The sequence below is a fragment of the Cetorhinus maximus genome, chromosome 3 (genome assembly GCF_964194155.1).
Source record: "Cetorhinus maximus chromosome 3, sCetMax3.hap1.1, whole genome shotgun sequence".
NCBI lineage: Eukaryota > Metazoa > Chordata > Chondrichthyes > Lamniformes > Cetorhinidae > Cetorhinus > Cetorhinus maximus.
In genome coordinates, this window is record NC_135881.1 from 98,100,230 (window position 1) to 98,122,361 (window position 22,132).

Here is a 22,132-nt window from a genome sequence, read left to right on the forward strand (position 1 = left end):
ACAGCTACAACACTGGCATCTACCCGGCTATGTGGAAAATTGCCCAGGTATGTCCTGTACACAAAAAGCAGGACAAATCCAACCTGGCCAATTACTGCCCTATAAGTCTACACTCGATCATCAGTAAAGTGATGGAAGGGGTCATTAACAGTGCTATCAAGCGGCACTTGCTTAGCAATAACCTGCTTACTGATGCCCAGTTTGAGTTCCATCAGGGCCACTCAGCTCCTGGCCTCATTACAGCCTTGGTTTAAACATGGACAAAAGAGCTGAACTCCCAAGATGACGTGGGAGTGACGGCCCTTGACATCAAGGCTGCATTTGACTGAGTGTGGCATCAAGAAGCCCCAGCAAAACTGCAGTCAATAGGAGTTGGGGGAAAACTCTCTACTGGTTGGAGTCATATCTAGCACAAATAAACGGTTGTGGTAGTGAACTCAGCTCCAGGACATCACTGCAGGAGTTCCCCAGGGTAGTATCCTAGGCCCAACCATCCTTAGCTGCTTCATCAATGACCTTCCTTCCATCATAAGGTCAGAAGTGGGGATGTTTGCTGATGATTGCACAATGTTCAGCACCATTTGTGATTCCTCAGATACTGAAGCAGTCCAAATCCAAATGCAGTAAGACCTGGACAATATCGAGGCTTGGGCTGACAAGTAGCAAGTAACATTCATGCCACACAAGTGCCAGGCAATGACCATCTCCAACAAGAGAAAATCTTACCATCGTTCCTTGACATTCAATGTAATTACCATCACTGAATCTCCCACTATCAACATCTTGGGGGTTACCATTGACCAGAATCTGAACTGGACTAACCATATAAATACAATGGCTGCAAGAGCAGGTCAGAGGCTAGGAATCGTGCGATGAGTAACTCACCTCCTGACTCCCCAAAGCCTGTCCACCATCTGCAAGGCACAAGTCAGGAGTGTGATGGAATACTCCCCACTTGCCTGGATGAGTGCAGCTCCCACAACACTCGAGAAGCTTGACACCATCCAAGACAAACCAGCCCGCTTGAGTGGCACCACATCGACAAACATTCAGTCCCTCCACCACCGACGCACAGTAGCAACAGTGTGTACCATCTATAAGATGCACTGCAAGAATTCACCAAGGATCCTTCGACAGCACCTTCTAAACCCACAACCACTACCATCTAGAAGGACAAGGGCAGCAGATAGATGGGAACACTACCACCTGGAAGTTCCCCTCCAAGTCACTCACCATCCTGACTTGGAAATATATCGCCGTTCCTTCACTGTCGCTAGGTCAAAATCCTGGAATCCTGTGGCAATCCACTTGTTACAACTTGCCCTTCCTAACAGCAATGAGAGTGTACCTACACCACATGGGCTGCAGCAGTTCAAGAAGGCAGCTCACCACCACCTTCTCAAGGGCAACTAGGGATGGGCCCAGACAGTGAAGCTCACATTCCATGAATTAATTAAAAATAATAATAAGTTGACCCCCAGTTTTCAGCTAATAAACGCATGTTCAGGGCTATACTTGTAACAGGAGTTGGCATCAATTTTTCAGCTCGGACAGACATGTTTAGGGTTATACTCATCTTATAAGTTGGCGCATGGGATCAAGCAGACAATATAGGCCATGGTGCCAAGAAGGTGCTCAGGAGCTTAAGACGCTCCACACAGAACAGAATGTGCATAGCGACCGATGAACAAAAATGAGTCCTACAAAAAGAATGAAGTACAAGGCTGGTTTCAAGCTAAAAGTTGTAACATTTGCAAAGAACTATGCAAGGAATGCAGTTTATTAGTGTGGGAGATGTTCAGATCCCATATTACCAATGAGATAAAGAGGCTCCTGAGAAGAAATAATACCTAAATTGCAGTTATATCAAGGGGTCTAATGTCCATAGTTCAACCTTTGGATATGTGTCTCAACAAGCCATTCAAGAATCATGTTCATGCTTAACAGTGGATGGTTGACAGAGAAAAATCCTTTTTTCTTGCGTGCTGCCCAGCTTGATGTTTTGTGTGGTTTTGTCATCAAATCGTGGGATGCTGTTAGTGCACAAAGTGTCATCAGTTTGTTCAAAAAATGCCGAAATCAAATTCAATGGATGGAGAAGAAGATGATTTGCTGTGGACTGATGATTATGAACCCGAAAGCTGATTCGGAGTTGGATCTTAATACTGATTCCATAGCCAAAGTGACTCAGGATGAACTCTAAGAACTCCTTGCGTTGGATGTTGAAGACGATGAATTTGACTGTTTTTAAAACATTATGAGATGGATTTTTACCTCATTGAGCAGGCTTGGCGGGGTGGGCAGGAAGCTGTCCACCACCCGCGATCAGGGCCGGACCGCGATTTCATGCTGGCGGGCCAATTAAGGCCTGTTCAGCGTGAAACGTGAGTGGCAGTGCTCAGCACTGCCTGTGTGGGCAGGGAGAGGATGGCAAGCATGAACTTCGCGCAGGCGCGCGCAGGGAAAGCTCCCTGAGGCACAGAGCTGCCTCAGGAAGATGAACAGTTTAAAACATTAAAATTGTGATTCTGTCACATGAGCAGGGACATATTATAAATGAAATGTTAACATTTTTATTTTATTTTTATTTGTTGTTGGAAACCTCATCTCACCTGTGAATGAGCTTTCTTAAAAAATGCAAAGGCCGCTTGACCTTTTCGCCTGCCCAGCAACTGTAGGGGCAGCGAAAAATTTCTTTCAATTATAACTTTAATGGCCTTAATAGGCCTTTTAATTGCCGGCGGGTGTGCTGCCGACTCTGACGCACACCTGCCAACTGAAATAGTGTGCAAGGTGCGCGATGACGTCGGGATGCTCGCAAATGACATCATCACCCGTCATTTTACACTTGGTCAGGTTGGGCACACAGCCGCCCAGTGAGCTAAAAATTCTGGCCTATGTTTTGTGCTTCAAACTGTCCTTGTAGAATTGTTTCATTAAATAAAAGTGAAACGTTATTTCTTTTCTACATTTCAAAATAGCACCCATCTACACCAACACTAGGCGTATGTAGAAACCAATGTTTTTGGAAGGATTTTTCAAAACTTCAAAGGTCTACTTATATGTCAGGATCAATGGTAACTGAGATGGCATTTCAACATGACTGAAGTACATAAGATCCTGAACGATCTTGACAAGGTGGACGTGGAAATTATGTTTCCTCTTGTGAGCAAGTCCAGGACTAGGGGGCACTGTTTTAAAAGTAGGGGGCATTCTTTTAGGACAGAGATGAGTAGAAATGTATTTCTTTGAGAGTTGTGCGACTTTGGAGCTCTCTACCTCAGAAGGTGGTGGAGGCGGGGTCACTGAATATGACAGAGGTAGATAGATTCTTGTTAGGCAAGGGAATCAAAGGTTACTGGGGGTAGATAGGAATGTGGAATTAGTAATACAAACAGATCAGCCATGATCTTGTTGAATGGTGGAGCAGGATCGATGGGCCGAATGGTTTACCTCTGCTCCTATTTTGAAGGTTTGTATGAAGGTGCCCATTAATAACTTTAAAAAAAAATTGAATTAAAAATCAGAAGAAACAGCCAGGCCACCACAGTACATGGGGCGGGGAGGTGGGGAATTCCTCTACAGGACAGCCTTTGGCTTTACCTGCTCCCAGGCAGACAGGGAGGGCCTTTAGGCCTTGCTGGAGTGCTGATTACCAGTCTGTCTCTCGATGCATGTCTCCAGACAGTTAAACTGCCTCCTGTTGTGTCAGGAAACTGGAAGCCAAGCTAGAAAATTCTGGTTGGCCTCCTTTAAACTACTGGCCATTTGGCTGGCTTTATACTTCTGGTGGCACTAAAGAGCTTGCATGTCCAAGAGGAAGCCCAGAAAAGGCGGCAAGAAGCTTAATAACCAAATGCCTGTGAATGGAATGAAGGTGCCAAGGACCTGTGTTCAATTCAATCAACTACGTAGAGTGCCATTTTGTTAGATCTCTTGGCATGCACAATAACTGATTTTTGTTTCTATCATTAACAAGACTTTTAATGAGCCTAATTGGCTGCCCGCCTTGTGCGCAAATGGTATTGGGGAACCATCTTGGCAGCTGGCACCGGTTATTTTGGAGCCAGTCCACCTCCAATTCTGAAATCAGTGGGGCCCAACAATCCTGCCCATGAAACTGATGAAACTCAGCCAACTGAGGTAGGTGCAAGTGAATGACCATCTGTGCTGGGGTTTGAGTTGATCAGTTGGTTGCATTACCATCCTTGTCACTGTGATTGCAGGAATTGGAGACTATTTTGAAGGCAAGGGGTTTTATTCTATATTCCAACTGTACTGTGACCTGCAATGTACTGATTCCCATATAATCTGGTAACATATTTAATTGCTGCTGTGGAACCTTGCTGTCCACAAACAGACTGCTGCATTTTCTACAATTAGACGGTGGCTTTGGGCTGGGTTATATGCTGAGGACAGTCTCTCCACACCCCAATGTGAGTTTCAGGAACGAGTTCACCCCTGGTTGGCTGGTTTGCCCTGCTTTAATTTAACGGCTGATGGGCCTTTAATTATCCTGAGGCGAGACTTCCTCCCCTCTCCAGGAGGAAGTCCTGCCTCATAGAGCTGTTGGCCAATTGGAGGCTGCTAGCTCTGCAGTACCAGCAGTGCCACCAGGAGTGGTACCCACTGCCGGCACTGCAGGAAGTCCAGGAGAAGAACAGCTATGGATGCCCTAGAACCCAAGGAAGTCTGGAATCTCATCAGGACCAAGCTGGCAGGCCCCTGGCAAAGGGCATGGGTCATATGTTGGACAGGGCAGGATTGGGGAGGAATAATGGTGTGGTGGGGGCCTTTGGTTTGCATTGGGGACCCAGAAAGGAGGCACCGCCCCTTTCACTGGCCATAATCCCATAGGGTCAAACCCATCGGGCTGCATGCTGGGTGCAGGCCTTTCCTACAGCACCCTTTTTTACAAGTCTACCCATCTGCCTTCCTGCCTGCAGGTGGCCTGTAAAATTCAGCCCTACATTTCAAAAAGTCACTCTGGCTGTGAAGCACTTTGGAAAATCCTGTGGCCATGGAATGTGGTTTACAAAATGCAACTTCTTTATTTCATTGCTGCAGATATAAGTAGCAATATCATTAACCTAATTGTTCAAAAACACAACACAGTGACATTAATTACAGTAAAATGCATCAACACTTGTGAGTGGTCAATATGACACAGACTCATCTGGAATTCTTTCTACTCTAAGCAAGCAAACAAAAAGGTTTTCGGTTTTCCAAACATTCTTGGATACTTTAGGACACTCCATTTAGAGTTCCATATGTTAAGATGGCTAGCAAAGTAGTTCATACAAAAACATTATAAAAATAGATTTTATGGCATGGTATGAAAGATGCTATTACTCTGTGGAGCGTTTACACTGTCCCAGGTCACTAGTTTATTTTATGTGAGGGCTGACTTTTTAATAAAACATTTGCATCAGTTTCATTTAATTCTTAATAAAGATTGCAAAACTTGGATTTATATCATTGTAAGTTCCAGTGATAAACAATACTTTCTCATTCAGGAATCAGTATGTTACACATTTACCAAAAAAAAGTTAATGACGAAAGGCTATCTTGAACTGAAACTTTAATTCTGTCTCTCTCCATGGATGCGGTTTGACCTGCTGAGTATTTCCAACAATTTTTGTTTTTATTTCAGATTTCCAGTATCCACAGTATTTTGCTTTTGAATTGATCCCTAATTAAACCGATCTGAGTTAAACACTAAGGCCAGGATTTTCTGGCCCAGTCGTGAGTGGGACCCGCTGTGGGTGAGGCGGCGCCCCAGCCAGAAGCCCATTGACTAGCGGCAGAACCGGAAGATCGCGGCGGTGAGCGGGTGCGGAAAATCCCGCCCTAAGTTGAAGCATTGGCCACATTATTCTTTTGGTTCCATGCACTCTCAGATTTTATCAATACTTACAGGATTTTGTGAAACCACTTCCTTGTCATTGGCCACCACCATAAGTTGGATAAGTGTAAAGACTGAGTTAAACACGTAGGAGAAAAATAAATTCTTATGGAGTGTTATCCTCTGACAGCTGAGGCTTCTGGAAAAAAAACAGAGCAGAAGTTTAGAATTAGTAGCACCTGGTCAGCCCCAGGCTCCGTGAAAAGACTTCAGAAAGTGAATACGGTTTTTAAAAATTACAAACATGGTGCTCTGTGTTATTCATGGCTTACAGTAGTGTGCACAATTAAACCTTTAACCATTCTAGCCTCAGAACAATGCCTTTTATCTTTTTCCAGAGAAAATTTGTTCTGTAGCCACAAAGGGAATGATGAAGCACGTTATGAACTGATTTTAAGCTTTGTCTTTGATAGCTTTGTTGAGTGCAGAGGAGAACCTGAATGACTTTCCCTTCAATGGAATTTCCTCCCTGTAGTTAATGCCCAAGGCAATAAAGACAAAAGTCTTATCTGCAACGCCTCTCTCAGGCTGACTGTCATATGCCAGTGTCAGAGAGTATGATTGCATGCTGGATTAGCAGGCCAGCTTCACAATTTATTTACATTGTTTACCAGTATAGTGATAATGCAACAAAACCCAACACTGGATGGTGAGTTTGGATAATAGTCAATCACAAGGGCATGTACCTTCCAGAAGGTTAAAGGAGACTCTTAGCAATTCATGTTAGAGTTCCAATTCTCACCCTACCATTAAGACCTCTGAATCATTTAGCAACTGTTTCACACAAACAGCAGCTATCAATTGCAATGTGGAGTTTGCATGCCCTGCTGTACATTCAACTAAATATAACATTTTTCACTTAACTTTTTGGGGCAGCCTCTAATGGTCACTTTAAAGACTAGTGGTTTGGCTGCTTGAGCCTCAGTAAACTGATGGCATTATGCAAAGTGCATGCTGCGATCATTGTGAATCTTCAGAAAGGGACCTGTAACAAGTATTAGAGCTGTGATTTACATAGGTCTTGGGACAAATGTCAGTTAAAGCTGAGGGCCCTTGATGAGTACAGGGCACTCCAACCAATAATAATTGTGGCACATTTCCTGAGTGGAATGAGCACATGCACACTGCATCCATATTAGACTCTTCAGGAACCATTGCCTGAAAAATGGGAACTCCATAAAATAATTTCTAGGCCTCGCTTTGTTCCACCCAAATTAAACTCTCTACCCCATCCCTGTTGTTTCTTGCTGTTTGAAAAAGCAACAAATCTCCTGTTTGGTCTTTGGATCATCAGTTTCCCTAATGGCATCTTCCTTTAGAGTCCAAAAAGCAGTGGTTTAGCTGTAGTTCTAATTTAGCAGCCTCTTCCTCCCCTCAGTTACCATTACCTCAGTTGTGTAACCTTGCACTCTTGTTTTTCGACCCCTTTCATCTTTTATGATGATTATCATGAAGTTGTTGTCCTCAACCTTGAATTTATTGAGAATTTAGTAACACAATCCATTTGTGGCCCTGGCCCGCAGTGGAGAAATATATAACAACCCTGAGTTGCTTGTTATCCTGTCTCTTCCTGACCCGCAGCTTTATCAGAGGTTAATTTGGGTGATAAATCTCCCATGAGAGAAGAACGTTAAGGTAGTGATCTGTGTTTATGACAGTCTACCAAGTGAAATTATGCCTTAAATTGTTTCTTACATAGAAATCTTACAAAAATATTTTGAACTAATATTTATCTACGCTTAAAGCAGTGCACCAAGTTAACTTGCACCTTAAGTCATAGCAACTCCCAATAGTGACAACAGCTGGAATGTAAATCCCCTAGTCAACAGCCTCATTGGCGAGCTAAAAGCCTTCCAAGCCATAACTTCCGAGGTCCCAGTGTCATATTATGGGGGTGGGGGGGGGGGGGGGGGGGGGGGAGGGGTGGGAGGGGGGGGTACCCCAAAGATGGGCTGGGGAATCCCCTTTGGATGTTCCCAGGTAAAGTTTGCAAACTTCCCCTGGGCAATTGCTGCACTGGGAACCACCAGAAAATGTGATCTAAATCGCAAAGTTCAGATGGTCCCGACTGGGTTACACCAATAGTTACCCAGATAAAGCTGGAACATATGAACATTATGAATTAGGAGCAGGAGTAGGCCACTCAGCCCCTCGAGCCTGCTCCACCACTCAATAAGATCATGGCTGGTCTGGATATAGCCACAACCCATATTTCTGCCTAGCCCCGATAACATTTCACCGCCTTGCGAATCAAAAATCTATCTAGCTCTGCCTTAAAAATATTCAAAGACTCTGCTTCCATTGCCTTTTGAGGAAGAGAGTTCCAAAGACTCACTACTCTTAGAGAAAAAAATTCCCATCTCTGTTTTAAATGAACGACCCCTTAATTTTAAATAGTGACCCTTAGTTCTAGATTCTCCCACAAGATGAAACATCCTCTCCACATCCACCCTGTCAAGATCCTTCAGGATCTTAAAGCTTCCAATTAAGTCACCTCTTACTCTTCTAAATTCCAACCTAACCTATCCAGCCTTTCCTCATAAGACAACCTGCCCATTCCTGGTATTAGTCCAGTAAACCTTCTCTGAACTGCTTCTGATGCATTTATATCTTTCTTTAAATAAGGAGACCAGTACAATACACAATATTCCAGATGTGGTCTCACTAGCTGAAGCATACAACTGAAGCATAACCTCTCTACTTTTGTAATCAATTTGCCTTGCAATAAATGATAACATTCTATTAGCTTTCCTAATTACTTGCTGTACCTGCATACTAACCTTTTATGATTCATGTACTAGGACACCCAGATCCCTCTGCACCTCAGAGCTCTGCAATCTCTCACCATTTAGATAATAAGCATCTTTTCTATTCTTCCTGCCAAAATGAACAATTTCACATTGCTCACATTATACTCCATTTTCCAGATCTTTACCCACTCATTTAACCTATCTGTGTCACTTTATAGCCTTCTTATGTCCTCTTCACAATTTACTTTCCTACCTATCTTCATGTCATGAACAAATCTATCCACCATTCCTTTGGTCCCTTCACCCAAGTCATTTATATAAATTATAAAAAGTTGAGGTCCCAGCACTGATCCCTGTGGCACACCACTCGTCACATCCTGCCAACCAGAAAAAGACCCATTTATGCCAATTCTTTGCTTACTGTTAGCTAGCCAATCTTCTATCCATGCAAATATGTTATCCCCTACACCATGAGTTTTTATTTCCTGCTATTACCTTTGATGTGGCACTTTATCAAATGCTTTCTGGAAATCTAAGTACCATACATTCAGGATTAAGGATTAAAACCACTTCTAACTTCTGGGTAACTATTGTACAGATCCAGACAGACCCCCCACCCCTTGGGACTTCCCCATACCCTTGATCCCCAGGGGTCACCTCCTACCTCCCAGCTACCACCTCCCCACTGCCCACTGGACTCCCCAATCTCCCCAAACCCCAGGAGTATACCTCAACCCCCAATTACCCCACCACACAGGATTCCCCAAACCCCCAAGGGGTCTCTTCTCCTTACCCTGCCAGGGCCGTCACTCACCCTTACACCCTCCCAGGCCCGGCCTGTCCTGACCCAAGGCCTGATAAACCCCCACCCAAGCCCAGACCTGACTCGAGGCCTGACACCACCCACCCAAAGCCTGGCACCCTCCTCCACACCTTCCCCAGGCACAACCTGACCCGACCTGACCCATGGCCAGCCCAACACCCTCCTGCCCACGTCGCCATCCAGGCCCGGCCCGACCCAACCCAAGGCCCGGCACCCTCCTCCCCACACAGTCCAGGCTTGACCCAAGGCCTGACGTCCCCCAGGCCCAACTCGACCCTATCCGACCCGTGACCAGCCCAAAACCCTCCTGCCCACGTCGCCATCCAGGCCCGACCCAACCCAAGGCCCGGCACCCTCCCCCCCAACACAGTCCAGGCTTGACCCAAGGTCTGTCGCCCCCCACCAGGCCCAATCCGACCTGACCCAAGGCCCGACACCCTCATTCATCCTCCCACAGTCCCGCACCGACCCCATCTGCGGCCCGACACCCTCTCCCCCCCACTACCCCCGCAGGCCTGATCTGAGGCCTGACCGACCACCACCCCTTCTGCCAGCCAGGCCCAACATCCCATCCTCCCAGGACCCCCAGGTCTGACCCGAGTCAAGGCCTGACACCCTCACCCCCACCCCCCCCAGGCCTGAGGTCCGACGTCCCCAATGTCCAAACCCCCCGACCTCTGACCCTCCCAACATCGCACCCCCGACCATTAACCCCACACGTCCGACCTGCTGACCTCTGACCCCCGACATCTGAACATCCTGACATCTGATCCCTCCGCCCAACCTTAAATCCCCGCATACCCCCCAAATCCTATCCCTTTACATTAGACACTTACCTTCTCCCTGGCCTTTTCAAGGACCTTTTAATTTCAATGGACCTTTAAACTTACCTGGTATATGGCAGCTGGTGCAATTAGGGATGGGCAATAAATGCTGTCTTTGCTAGTGACACCCAAATCCCGTGAAAGTGTAAAAATATTCAAAGAAAGCAAGGTTGTTGATGGCACAGTCGTATGCAAGGACAGAGAATTTGAGATCTACTTTAATGAGAGGGGTGTTGCCAGCATTTTTGAAAAGGAGGAGGGACAGCAGCTGCTGAGACAAAATCACATACAATACCTGCTAGCTTGGAGGAGGAGGGGCTAGGGATGGAAGTTGGGTGCTTAGCAGTTTAGTGGGAATGGGTCAAATGACAAAGGTAGATCTCGGGTAAGCTCAGAGGTAGCACGAGATGAGATGGGAAAAAAACTAGAGGAAGAGGCAGGATTAAGTTATGAATAATGGGAAACAGGGGATCTTAGTATAGACATCTGCTGTTCTACAGTACTAACTGGCACATAGCCAAAGCCTTTCTCATTTAATTTCAGCATCCACTTCCGATTGCCAAGCCAATTTTCAATCCAGCCGGCATAATTATCATAGTCATCATAGTCAGGCTAAAATGTTGCCAAATCAGTCTTGTTTTTGATCCATACACTGGTGAAAATAGGCTGGATTTTCATGGAGTCTGGGAAACTATAAAAATGGCGGCTGGGACTTGATTCCTGGATTTCCAATTATCACCAGGGCCTTTTAAGGGTGCGGGCTGGTTTGGGTCATGAGCCCACACCCTCCTGACCTGGCTATCTCCATTGCACTGATAGGCATATCCAAGACCTCCACAGTTTTTATGGGGTCGGACCAGGCTTTCAAAGAGTCATGGTTCATGGCACCTCAGAGGAGTCTATATGAGGGAATCATTTGAAAGGTAAGTTCAAAAGGTCTTCCTCATGCCCCTAATGGCATCTAATGCCCCCACCCACCTCCTATGGCTCCTCATGCCCCAAGTGCCACCCAATGCCCCCAGCCCACTCCCTGTGGATGCTTGTGCCCCCCCATGCCAAGGTATTCCCCACAACCAGCTCTTTAGGCCCCTCATGCCCCCATTGCCAAGGTATGTCCCCAACCAACCCCCTTGGCTCCTCATGCCCCCATGCCAAGCAATGGTCCATTCACCCACTATACACTGTATAGAACCAATGAACATATAGGCTGGAATCGTCCCAGATTTGCACTAAGTGCAGTAGCGGGCGGGTAAAATGATGTTTTACTCACTGGCCGTGCTGGTGGGTTTTCACGCAGTATCATCCCAAACCCGCTGCATTACTTCTGCATTCCCAGGAAACACGCTGTTTTCATGGTGGGCGGGCTCTCATTTGCCCACCACACCATCACCTCACTGCTTCATCATACCGGACGCCATATTTAAAGTCCAGCCCGCACACACATCTCAATGCTTCCAGCCCACGACTAATACAGGGAAGAAGTCCACAAAAGGCAAAAGGACTGCAGACCCCAGGTTTAATGATGCATCACTGGAATGCCATTTCGGTGCCATGGAGGCCCGCTGTGATGTCCTCTACCCCTGCTCTGGCCGCAGGACAGGCAGCGGCATCACTAATCTGGCATAGCAGTCGGTGGCAGCGGTGGTCAGTGCCAATGCTGCACAGAAGACGTTGGCCATCCAATGCAGGCAGAGGGTGAATGACCTCATCAGTGCATCCAGGGTATGGCAACCTCTCATCACTCTAAATTCACACATTCAAGCCCATCGCACATTCACTGGCATCTCACTCACTGCCTATTAAAGGAACATCACCACCCATTCTCACACATACCCTCACATGTCTATCTGGCCTCATCTCCTCTGGAGACTGCTTCCTCAGCCCTCATCATCTTGAGGCTACTTGTACAGATTAACAAGCGTCCCCACACACCCTGGGATACCCTCCTTCCCCAGTACTGCCCTCATCCTGGAGCCTCTCCCCTTGTGTGAGGCCACTTCTCCCCCTTCCCTGCAGCCATTGAAAAGCCAACCATATATATCTGATTGAGAAGGTAGCGATCTACCTGTTAGCCCCCTAAAAGTGATGTGGTGCTGCCTGCGAAGCCTGGCACTGCAAGTACTGACCGAAGCAAGGTAGCCAAACAAACCTTGAAGTCCTGAGTGAAGTGCAGCCCGCCAGGTGCACGTCGCTTATGTGCTGTTGTGAAACACATCAGTGCGTTTTCTTGCCGCGTTGTCTGACAGCTGGGGTTGTGCTGAACTTACCCATAGATGGAATGGACCTATTGTTGGGAAATGACTTGATGGGGCACCAGATGCTGTGTCCAGAAGGTCAACAACAGTCTATGGAGACTGACGAAACAGAAGGGAACCAGAAAAATTTTGTCCAGCTGCAGAGAGCTGAAGAAATCCCTAACATCTGACAGTGGGTGATAGAGCCAATAAGGATTAGAGAAATAGACGGAAAGCCAGAGGACTTTCCGGAAGCCAGCAGAGGGCCAACTGAGGTAAAAAGGGTCAAGGTGTAACACATAAAAGTCAAAGAGGTCAAAACCAGGCCAGTAGAGTTCAACCATAAGACCATAAGACATAGGAGCAGAAATTAGGCTATTCGTCCCATCGAGTCTGCTCCGCCATTCAATCATGGCTGATAAGTTTCTCAACCCCTTTCTCCCGCCTTTTCCCCGTAACCTTTGATCCCCTTACCAATCAAGAACCTATCTATCTCGGTCTTAAATACACTCAATGACCTGGCCTCAACAGCCTTCTGTGGCAATGAATTCCATAGATTCACCGCTCTCTGGCTAAAGAAGTTTGTCCTCATCTCTGTTCTAAAAGGTCTTCCCTTTACTCTGAGGCTGTGCCCTCGGGTCCTAGTCTCTCCTACTAATGGAAACATCTTCCTCACGTCCACTCTATCCAGGCCTTTCAGTATTATGTAAGTTTCAATCAGATCCCCCCTCATCCTTCTAAACTCCATCAAGTATAGACCCAGAGTCCTCAAACGTTCCTCATATGTTAAGCCTTTCATTCCTGAGATCGTTCTCGTGAACCTCCTCTGGACCCTCTCCAGGGCCAGCACATCCTTCCTGAGATATGGGGCCCAAAATTGCTCACAATATTCTAAATGTGGTCTGACCAGAGCCTTATAAAGCCTCAGCAGCACATCCCTACTTTTATATTCTAGTCCTCTCGAAATAAATGCCAACATTGCATTTGCCTTCCTAACTACCAACTCAACCTGCAAGTTAACCTTAAGAGAATCCCAGACTAGCACTCCCAAGTCCCTTTGCAGTCCAGATTTCTGAATTCTCTCCCCATTTAGAAAATAGTCTATGCCTCTATTCTTCCTACCAAAGTGCATGACCTCACACTTCCCCACATTGTATTCCATCTGCCACTTCTTTGCCCTTTCTCCTAACCTGTCCAAATTCTTCTGCAGCCTCCCTGCCTCCTCAATACTACCTGTCACTCCACCTATCTTTGTATCATCTGCAAACTTAGCCAGGATGCCCTCAGTTCGTTTGTCTAGATCATTAATGTATAAAGTGAAAAGTTGTGGTCCCAACACTGGCCCCTGCGGAACTCCACTAGTCACAGGCCGCCATCCTGAGAAGGACCCCCTTATCCCCACTCTCTGTCTCCTGCCAGACAGCCAATCTTCTATCCATGCTAGTACCTTGCCTCGAACACCATGGGCTCTTATCTTACTGAGCAGCCTCCTGTGCGCCACCTTGTCAAAGGCTTTCTGGAAGTCCAAGTAGATAACATCCATTGGCTCTCCTTTGTCTAACCTACTCGTTACCTCCTCAAAGAATTCTAACAGATTTGTCAGGCATGACCTCCCCTTGATGAAACCATGCTGACTTTGCCCTATTTTATCATGCACTTCCAAGTATTCTGAAATCTCATCCTTAATAATGGATTCTAAAATCTTACCAACGACCAAGGTCAGGCTAATCGGCCTGTAATTTCCCGTCTTTTGCCTCACTCCTTCTTAAACGGGGGGTTACACTAGCGATTTTCCAGTCCTCCGGGACCCTCCCTGACTCCAGTGATTCCTGAAAGATCACCACTAACGCCTCCACTATCTCTTCAGCTATCTCCTTCAGAACTCTGGGATGTAATCCATCTGCTCCAGGTGATTTATCCACCTTCAGACCTTTCAGTTTTCCTAGCACCTTCTCCTTGGTAATGGCCACCATACTCACCTCTACCCCACGACACTCTTGAACTTTGGGGATGTTATTCGTGTCTTCCACCGTGAAGACTGACACAAAGTACCTATTCAGTTACTCCGCCATTCCTTTGTTTCCCAAATTTGTCTTCAACAAGACCAAGGCAAAGCCCATAGGATTTTAGAAGAATGAACAGGCTGAAGCAGTGATCTGGTCAGCTGATCTTCTTTCAGGATTTAAATAGGGACAGAGAAAGTTCCCAAGTTGGCAGGCAGACAGAGAGGGAGATGCCTCAACCAATTGAAGTGCCACAGGGCAGTGCAGCAGAAGCTGGCCAGCCAACTGTGGGCAGTAGTGTCTCAAAAGAACGTGGGGCAGATTGGGGACCAACCCACACCCAAAGTAACAGAAAAGGCGAACCTCTTAAGATGAACCGCATTTGTGAAAGCCACAGGGGAGTACATCACTGGATTAGGTTCAAAACTTCAATCCAACTGAACCCAGAAGTTTAATTTCCAAGACAACTAATGATAATGTGCAGAGCCTAGACACCTCACAGGGGTCTAAAAACATTGCACTCCACAACATCACCCGAGAAATAAGAATCATCAATTGGCCAAAACCTCAATTATCAGACTCCTGGATTGTGGAAGCGGCCATGAAAGGTTTAAGAGCTTTACTGATAGCCCAACAAAATAGAATATTTTAGATATTACAAGCTTTGAAACAGAATCCAGTCTTGTGAAACCTGACTCCTGCCTAGGAGCTAGCATGGAGTCTGACCTTCCACCAACTGCTAACAGCATTGAGCTTTTTGTTTTTATCTCTGTGTTTAATTGACTGCCACTTCTCTTCAAGAAATGCCTTCCCTGAAGAAGTATTGCTCTGTTCTCCGACAGGATTTCCGCCTGTCTCTTCTGCCCTGTTCACCTTCATTGCTTTATTATCTGCTCCTATCACTGCTTGCTTGTCCCCACAACCACCCCACCCTCAACTTCTCTCTCCCCCTGCCCCCCACCTTAAACCAGCTTATATTTCACCTCTCTCCTAACTATACTTCAGTTCTGTTGAAGGGTCATGTGGACCCGAAATGTCAGCTCTTTTCTTCTCCACCAGCCAGACCTGCTGAGTTTTTCCAGGTAATTCTGTTTTTGTTTTGAGAATCATAATGTCTGTTACAGTTACAATTCCCAAAACCTTGTGTACCAATACTCATGAACACTCACCAGATAACATATAACTTGGGATTTTAAGAAAAAGGGAATGCGACTGTGGCAGTTCCAGTTACTGTGCACGAATGTCCGAATGTATGAAGAAGTTAATCTGTACATTTTTCTTTTGCTTTGCATGGAAGACATGTTTTAAAAAATGCCAAGATTCTATTTTTTTTTCATTTGATGAAGGCATGTCATGTGACAGTATGTTCTGAACTTCAGTTTTAAAATATAAAAAAAATTTTGATGACAAAAGGCTGCAAAATGTGACTGCCTGAGGATCACCTGATCTTTCTTGTGGATTGGAACCACTCCCCTGACTCAAGACGGAACAAAAAGAACCCTCCAGGCTGATGTTGACTCAATGCTCTTTTCCTGAAACTAATTCAAAAGGGTATTATCAATTGAATGGGTCTTTCAAATGCAATGACACTGGCTGGCTCAAACTCTCAAGATGTGAAATCCACAACACAATATATCTAATTGACCAAAGCACCCACCTTATTTGAAAAAGGACTTTGGACATGATGAGACAGCTTTTTTTATGTCAGCCTAAGTTGTTTTCAGACACAGTTCTACTAAAAGCCATCGGACCCACTGCAAGTCATCTAAGCTGCCAAGGTAATAAACAACAATACCTCAAAAGTGGGAGATAGACTCCCCCCCCAACCTGTTCCAACTTCAGGTTATTCTGAGAACCAACCTCCTGGAAATTCAACTACAAGAAGCCTCATAGCTCACTGAGAATCCCCTGCTTTACAAGACCCTCACTTCACTTGAAACATCAGCTTCATCTAAGAAACTACAAGCCTGCCTTAAAAGAGACTGAGAAAACTACAAGTTGTAGCTGTATTGCTTTGCCTTCATCTGTACCTAGTCTTTGTGTGTGTGAGTGTATGTGTGAGACGAGTGAGTGAGATGTTTTATTTTAAATGTTGTGTGTGATAATAAATAATCTTCATTTTTTTAAAACTCACAAAAAGCTTGCTGCTGGAATTGTTTAATTGGGACAATCACTCCGAGGATAAGAAAGTATACACCCCTTACAAACAAACATGTTGATCATGGGCAGAAAAAATGAGCACATAAATCTTGTCCGTGCCAAAATTCTCTCATTCATTTCAGCATCTTGTGCTTGTTACATAGATATATTGATACAAACTAATGGATTATGTTCTTCTAAGAGATAGGAGCGACTTTTTAAAAAATGGTCTTGGAATCAGTTTTCAGATAATCCAAGAACTTTAAATTTTAGAATCCTAAATATTCTCAAAGTCATGGGCTGGATGCGACCCACTCAATTGCTGATGCCATGTTCAATAGACACATGCTACTCCTGGATGGGTTATTTCCTCTATGGTGCCAGTAGTGTGATGGTGCCCAGAGGTGATAACTCATCCACTGAGTTAAAAGCTGCAGGTACAGCAAGTAATTGAGAAGGCTAATGGAATGTTGGTGCTTATTGCAAGGGGGATGGAGTGTAAAAATAGGGAAGTCCTGCTACAACTGCAATGGTGAGATTACGCCTATGTACAGTTTTGTCCTCCTTACTTAAGTAAGGATGTAGATCGAAATGACAATGACATTGATCAATTTTCAGCTGCGCACCATGATTACAAATAGCAAAGTTCAATTCACCTGTGAAGCAAGCACTTAACAGAAAATCAGTATGAACTATTTTGTTTGCTGCATTCTTACAGGCGGGATATAGGCAATAAAATGACAAAGAACTTGTAATTATAAAGCATCAGGAAACATTTCAGTGGTGCGAGTATCTATGATTAGCAAGACACTCATAGGAAGGACCTCATTAATGAAATCTTGAAACTTCTTCTGTTTTAGTGGGTCATCATTGTGGTCAGGTGAACCAGGTGCATTGAAACGGTGCTAAGATACATCTTCATGATGCTTATCAAACATATGGAATGTTTGGGGGTCTTGTAGCAGTCAAAAAGGGTATTTTAAAATACTTCATAGGGACTCTGTCCATGAGGGGTAACATCACCTTTGACCATTCACAGAGTTGACCACGCAGGGAGTAATCAATATTGGATCGCCACAGGTTTCGAACAAATGCACACAGAGGCATAAGAAAGGTATACCTTTCCTGTCCTTTTCTGTATAGCCCGCCAACATGTCAGAAGTTACATTTTTCTCCTGGGTGTCTGATCAATGCTCCAGGTGTGAACAGGGGCTAGGGTATTGTGAGTATTGTTCAGGGAACATGTAAACTTTAATTTTATGGTTGAGTTAAAGACAGAAGGCCTAGGTATAAGAAACCAGTAGTTTTTCTGTAGGTTAAAGTAAAGAGATTGAGGGGTAAGACTGGGGGCTGTGTGAAAGATTCAGCTTTGTCGGTATCATCCAGACAAATGGATGTGAAAAATGTCTGATCTCATAGTTTAAAGTAAGACAGGGAGCTGGATTTTTTTTTAATTTTTTCATGGGATGTGGGCATCACTGGCTAGGCCAGCATTTATTGCCCTTTGAGAAGGTGGTGGTGAGCTAAATGGATGAAAGAGGCCAGTTGTCCTGGATTGAGAGGATTCAGTTTCTGTGGGGTAGTTATAAAGTGAATACACAAGTGAATTGAAATAAATCAATTTATAGATTCTATTTTTCATTGATAGATCCTGCATGATGTTCTTCACCTGTTCATCAGCTATCAGTTTCAATAAAATTAGTTTGAGAATTTTATAATCCTATAATTCTGTTAGTGATATTATTTATTCTATTCAAGTCTGAACCCTCTTAACAGTTCAAGTGTTACAGATTGGTGCCTGAAAGGGACTTGAAAGATAAATAATGGCAGGCAGAAGTATAGACGGTGTGGTAACACTGTTTGTGACATACCAAATGCCTCAGAAGAATTAGGAGTATGAAAGGGATAAGGTCGAAGAGAAAGGTTGGCAGAAGGATAGAGTAAGTTATGAGAAAGAGAGAGAGGAAGGTGGTGTGTTACGAACCTGAATTTGGAGAAGCAATGGGTGGAAATTTCGGTGCCCACTGGCGTTGGGCCTGTTCGCCAGCCTGAACGAACAACATGGTGAGAAGGCCTAAAATCAATTTCACGATGTCGTGAAACCAGTTTGCAATCGTCCACTTAGCCCGTCAATGGTGGGCCACGTTCCCCGCCGTCGGGCATTGGGAGCCCCATTATAATACATCTCATTATAAACCCAGCCCGCCAGAATCACCCCCCCACCACCCGCCCCGGCTGGATTGGCTGCCCACGTCGGCGTGATTGCTTGCTGACGTGTTTCACAACAGCATATATAAGGCGTGCATCTGGTGGGCTGCACTTTGAGGGGAACTTGAAGGTGAGTGCATAGTAACATTGCACAGCGCTCATCCAAGTCAACAGTTGGACTTCAAGGTTGAGGTGCGTTGGAGGGGTGGGGCAAGGTCTGCCTTGCGGTTGATGGTAGTGCACAAGCACGTGCGGGGTGGGTTAGGGAAGGGAAGCTTGTATAAAGTGACCATTCCTCTGCAGCTGAGACAGTTCAGATGCAGCCACAGTGACATGTGTGGAGTTGGGCCCATCTATCCACTCAAGCAACTTAGAGGCATGAAAGTGCCACCAAGTGTTCCAGAGGTTTTTACCCCATGCGCACAGACTGCAAACCAATGAGCATTTTAGTGGACTGCAGAACAGTTGGGTGACTGGACATGCTGTACAATCTCCTTGCTAAAACTTGCCATGGAGCAGTCACTGCTGGAGGTGCTCACAGCCCCTTGCAATGTGATCATTCTGATTTGGACCAGTCTCCTCCATGGTTCAAGCTAACAGTGCAGCCTTGTAGCGCGTGTGAGGAGAATGCCTGCACCTGAGCTGAGAGCACAGCATGCAGTCCAATGGGAAAGGCTGCCGCCAATTGGTTGGATGGTGTGGGGCATAGGTGGGTGGGGTTTCGGGCACCCATGCTGCGCTTTAATCTTTGGCCATCCAAGTGGTGGCCAGCACTCTCTGGGGTGCATTAAAGGGCCTCCAGACTTAACGAAGAGAGGTTATTACCATACCCAAGATAACCCACGCATCCCTCTCCATCCTGCAGGAGGAGTACATCAGGAGCATGGAGCCTGGTATACTAACCGTATGCCACGTGGCGTACAGAGAGCAGAGACGATGGAGAAGAGAGCAACTGAGGTGCCTGGCTGCACAGAGGGAGGAGCAGCAACCTCAGGAAGAAGGAGCGGCTGAGGTTCCCACACACACTGCTGAAGAGCCACAGTGAGCTGTCATTGGTTAGCACCTAGCTAGACCCAAGTTCGATAGACGCCACCTTTCATTCCTGCCGATGACTGACAACCAGTATTGCCAAAGACTGTGCATGTCTAGGGAACTGGTTGGTCACATCTGCCACCCGCTGCAGGGGGCATGGAGGGCATCCACTGCCAGTGGCCATGAAAGTGACCACGGCGCTCAATTTTTATGCTAGCGGCTCCTTTCAGGGCTCAACAGGTGACCTCTGTGGGATATCACAAGCCTCCTCCCACAAGTGCATCCATGAGATCAAAGATGCCATGTTAGCAGGAGCACACAACTTTGTGCATTTTGCCCAGGACCAAGACAGCCAGGATACAAGAGTGATTGGAGTTGCCCAGATCTCAGGTTTCCCACAGGTGCAGGATGCCTTTGCCTGCATTCATGTGGCACTCAGATATCTATCACAACAAGGGGTCAACTATGTCAATCGCAAGGGCTACCATTCGCTGAATGTGCAGCTGGTGTGCAGCCACCACAAATGCATCCTGCAGGTTGGCGCACGGTCTCCAGGCAGTGTCCATGACTCCTACATTCTCAGTCCCTGACATTTTCCAAGGTACACAGAGGCTGCAGTGTTGGTCCCTCGGGAACAAGGGCTGCCCACAGAGGACGTGGCTGATGACACTGTGCGGCGGCCTCAGACTGCAGCAGAGTGAAGGTATAAGAAGGCTCATGCTGCAACTCATAACTTGGTGAAGCAAACCATTGGGATGCTGAAAATGAGGTTCCAGTGCCTGGACCGGTCTGGCAGTGCCCTGCAATATAATCCACAGAGGGTGTCACACATCATCATCGCCTGCTGCACCCTTTACAGCCTGTTGCTGCAATGGGGAGAGGTACTGGCTGAGGAGGAGATGGAGGAGCGAGAGGTCTCCTCCAATAAGGAGGACGTCGACCGGGACGAGGGTGAGGAGGTCCCTGAAGGCAATGATGACGGCAATGAGGCCCTCGCACTGGCCAAAGAGGCAGGCGTGCTTAGGAGGCACTCATAGCTGCTAGATTTGTGGAGGATGATGTCAACATGTAGTGAGGAGACACCATGGAGCCTTGCATTGAATCTATGAACGTTTGACTCCAGTTTGGCTTATGGCAGCACGCATACCCTCTGTAATAATGCTTCCATCATTGAGACGGAGTGGAGGCCCTAATAGCCACTCGATTCCAGGAGGATGATGACGACATGCAGAGAGGACACTCCACAGATCTTCACATAGCCTCTGAGAATGTCTGACTCCTGTCTGTCCGAGGGCAGCTCTCTTGCGGTCTGTGATGAGAGTCATATCATAGAGATCCAGCCATGAAACGTTATAAGCACTTGATCCTTTGTCCAACTTCAGTACCTGACCCCTTCAGGAGCACAGTCACTGGTCACAGATACGGAAGAGAAGGGAGCCAGCCCCCACCTTAAAGGTGCTGAGAGCACACAGAGAGAATGACTGAATTCTGTGGCACCTGCCCACAACATTCTGGCAGCAATGACAAGCACCATCGAGGTGCAGGCATCAGTAACGTGTCCAGGGAGTGTGAGGCTGGACCATCACTTTGGTCTGAAGGCTGTACAAAGCACAGGGAAGAGGCCCTGGACTGAGACACCTGCCTTCATCTTGTGCTGAAAGGTTTCACATCTGAGTGACAAGAACACTGCTCATCAGAACAAGGAGCCATTGGCAGCGAGACATTCTTGGGAGTTTATTTACAATGGTGAACAATAGGTACAAGTGATTAACACCCATGCCCACGTTGTGCCACTACATCTTCTTAACTTTCCTAACCCTGCCGATATGTCTTGGTGCTCCCCAGACATCCACAGCGGAGGTGGAGGCAGCCTGATGAATGCCACGCTGTGTTGTCTGTGATGACCTTGACAGCATCCTCTGGAGGGCCGAGACCTGGAGAGCCTCGTCCTGCTTTCGCGGTCCTGCCATGGTGCAGTGGTGCCCTCCTCGGCTTGTGGAGCTGGAGCTGCTGAGGCAAATTCCTGGCCTCCAGCAGTCCTCCAAGTACCAGACATATGGGAAAGTCCCTGCCTCCTGCTGTGGGTCAGACAGTGCGATGTGCTCACCAGATTGTGATCCAGCGGCTACTCTAAAGCCTGGTCCCACTGAGGTGTGTGTCTCTGCGCTGGTGGAGGGTGTGGGTGGGCGCTGTTATGGGTCTTTGGGGAGGGTT

The 22,132-nt window shown here is 46.4% G+C and overlaps 1 protein-coding gene across 3 annotated transcripts in view; it reads right to left on the reverse strand.

Moving 5' to 3' along the window:
• calcr (calcitonin receptor) overlaps window positions 1-22,132 on the reverse strand; it is a 418,788-nt gene that overhangs the window by 158,628 nt on the left and 238,028 nt on the right. For all 3 annotated transcript variants that reach the window (XM_078538749.1, XM_078538748.1, XM_078538750.1), the window contains one exon: window positions 5,918-6,044. In XM_078538749.1, the coding sequence (XP_078394875.1) occupies window positions 5,918-6,044 (127 nt within the window). The remainder of the gene's footprint in view (window positions 1-5,917; window positions 6,045-22,132) is intronic.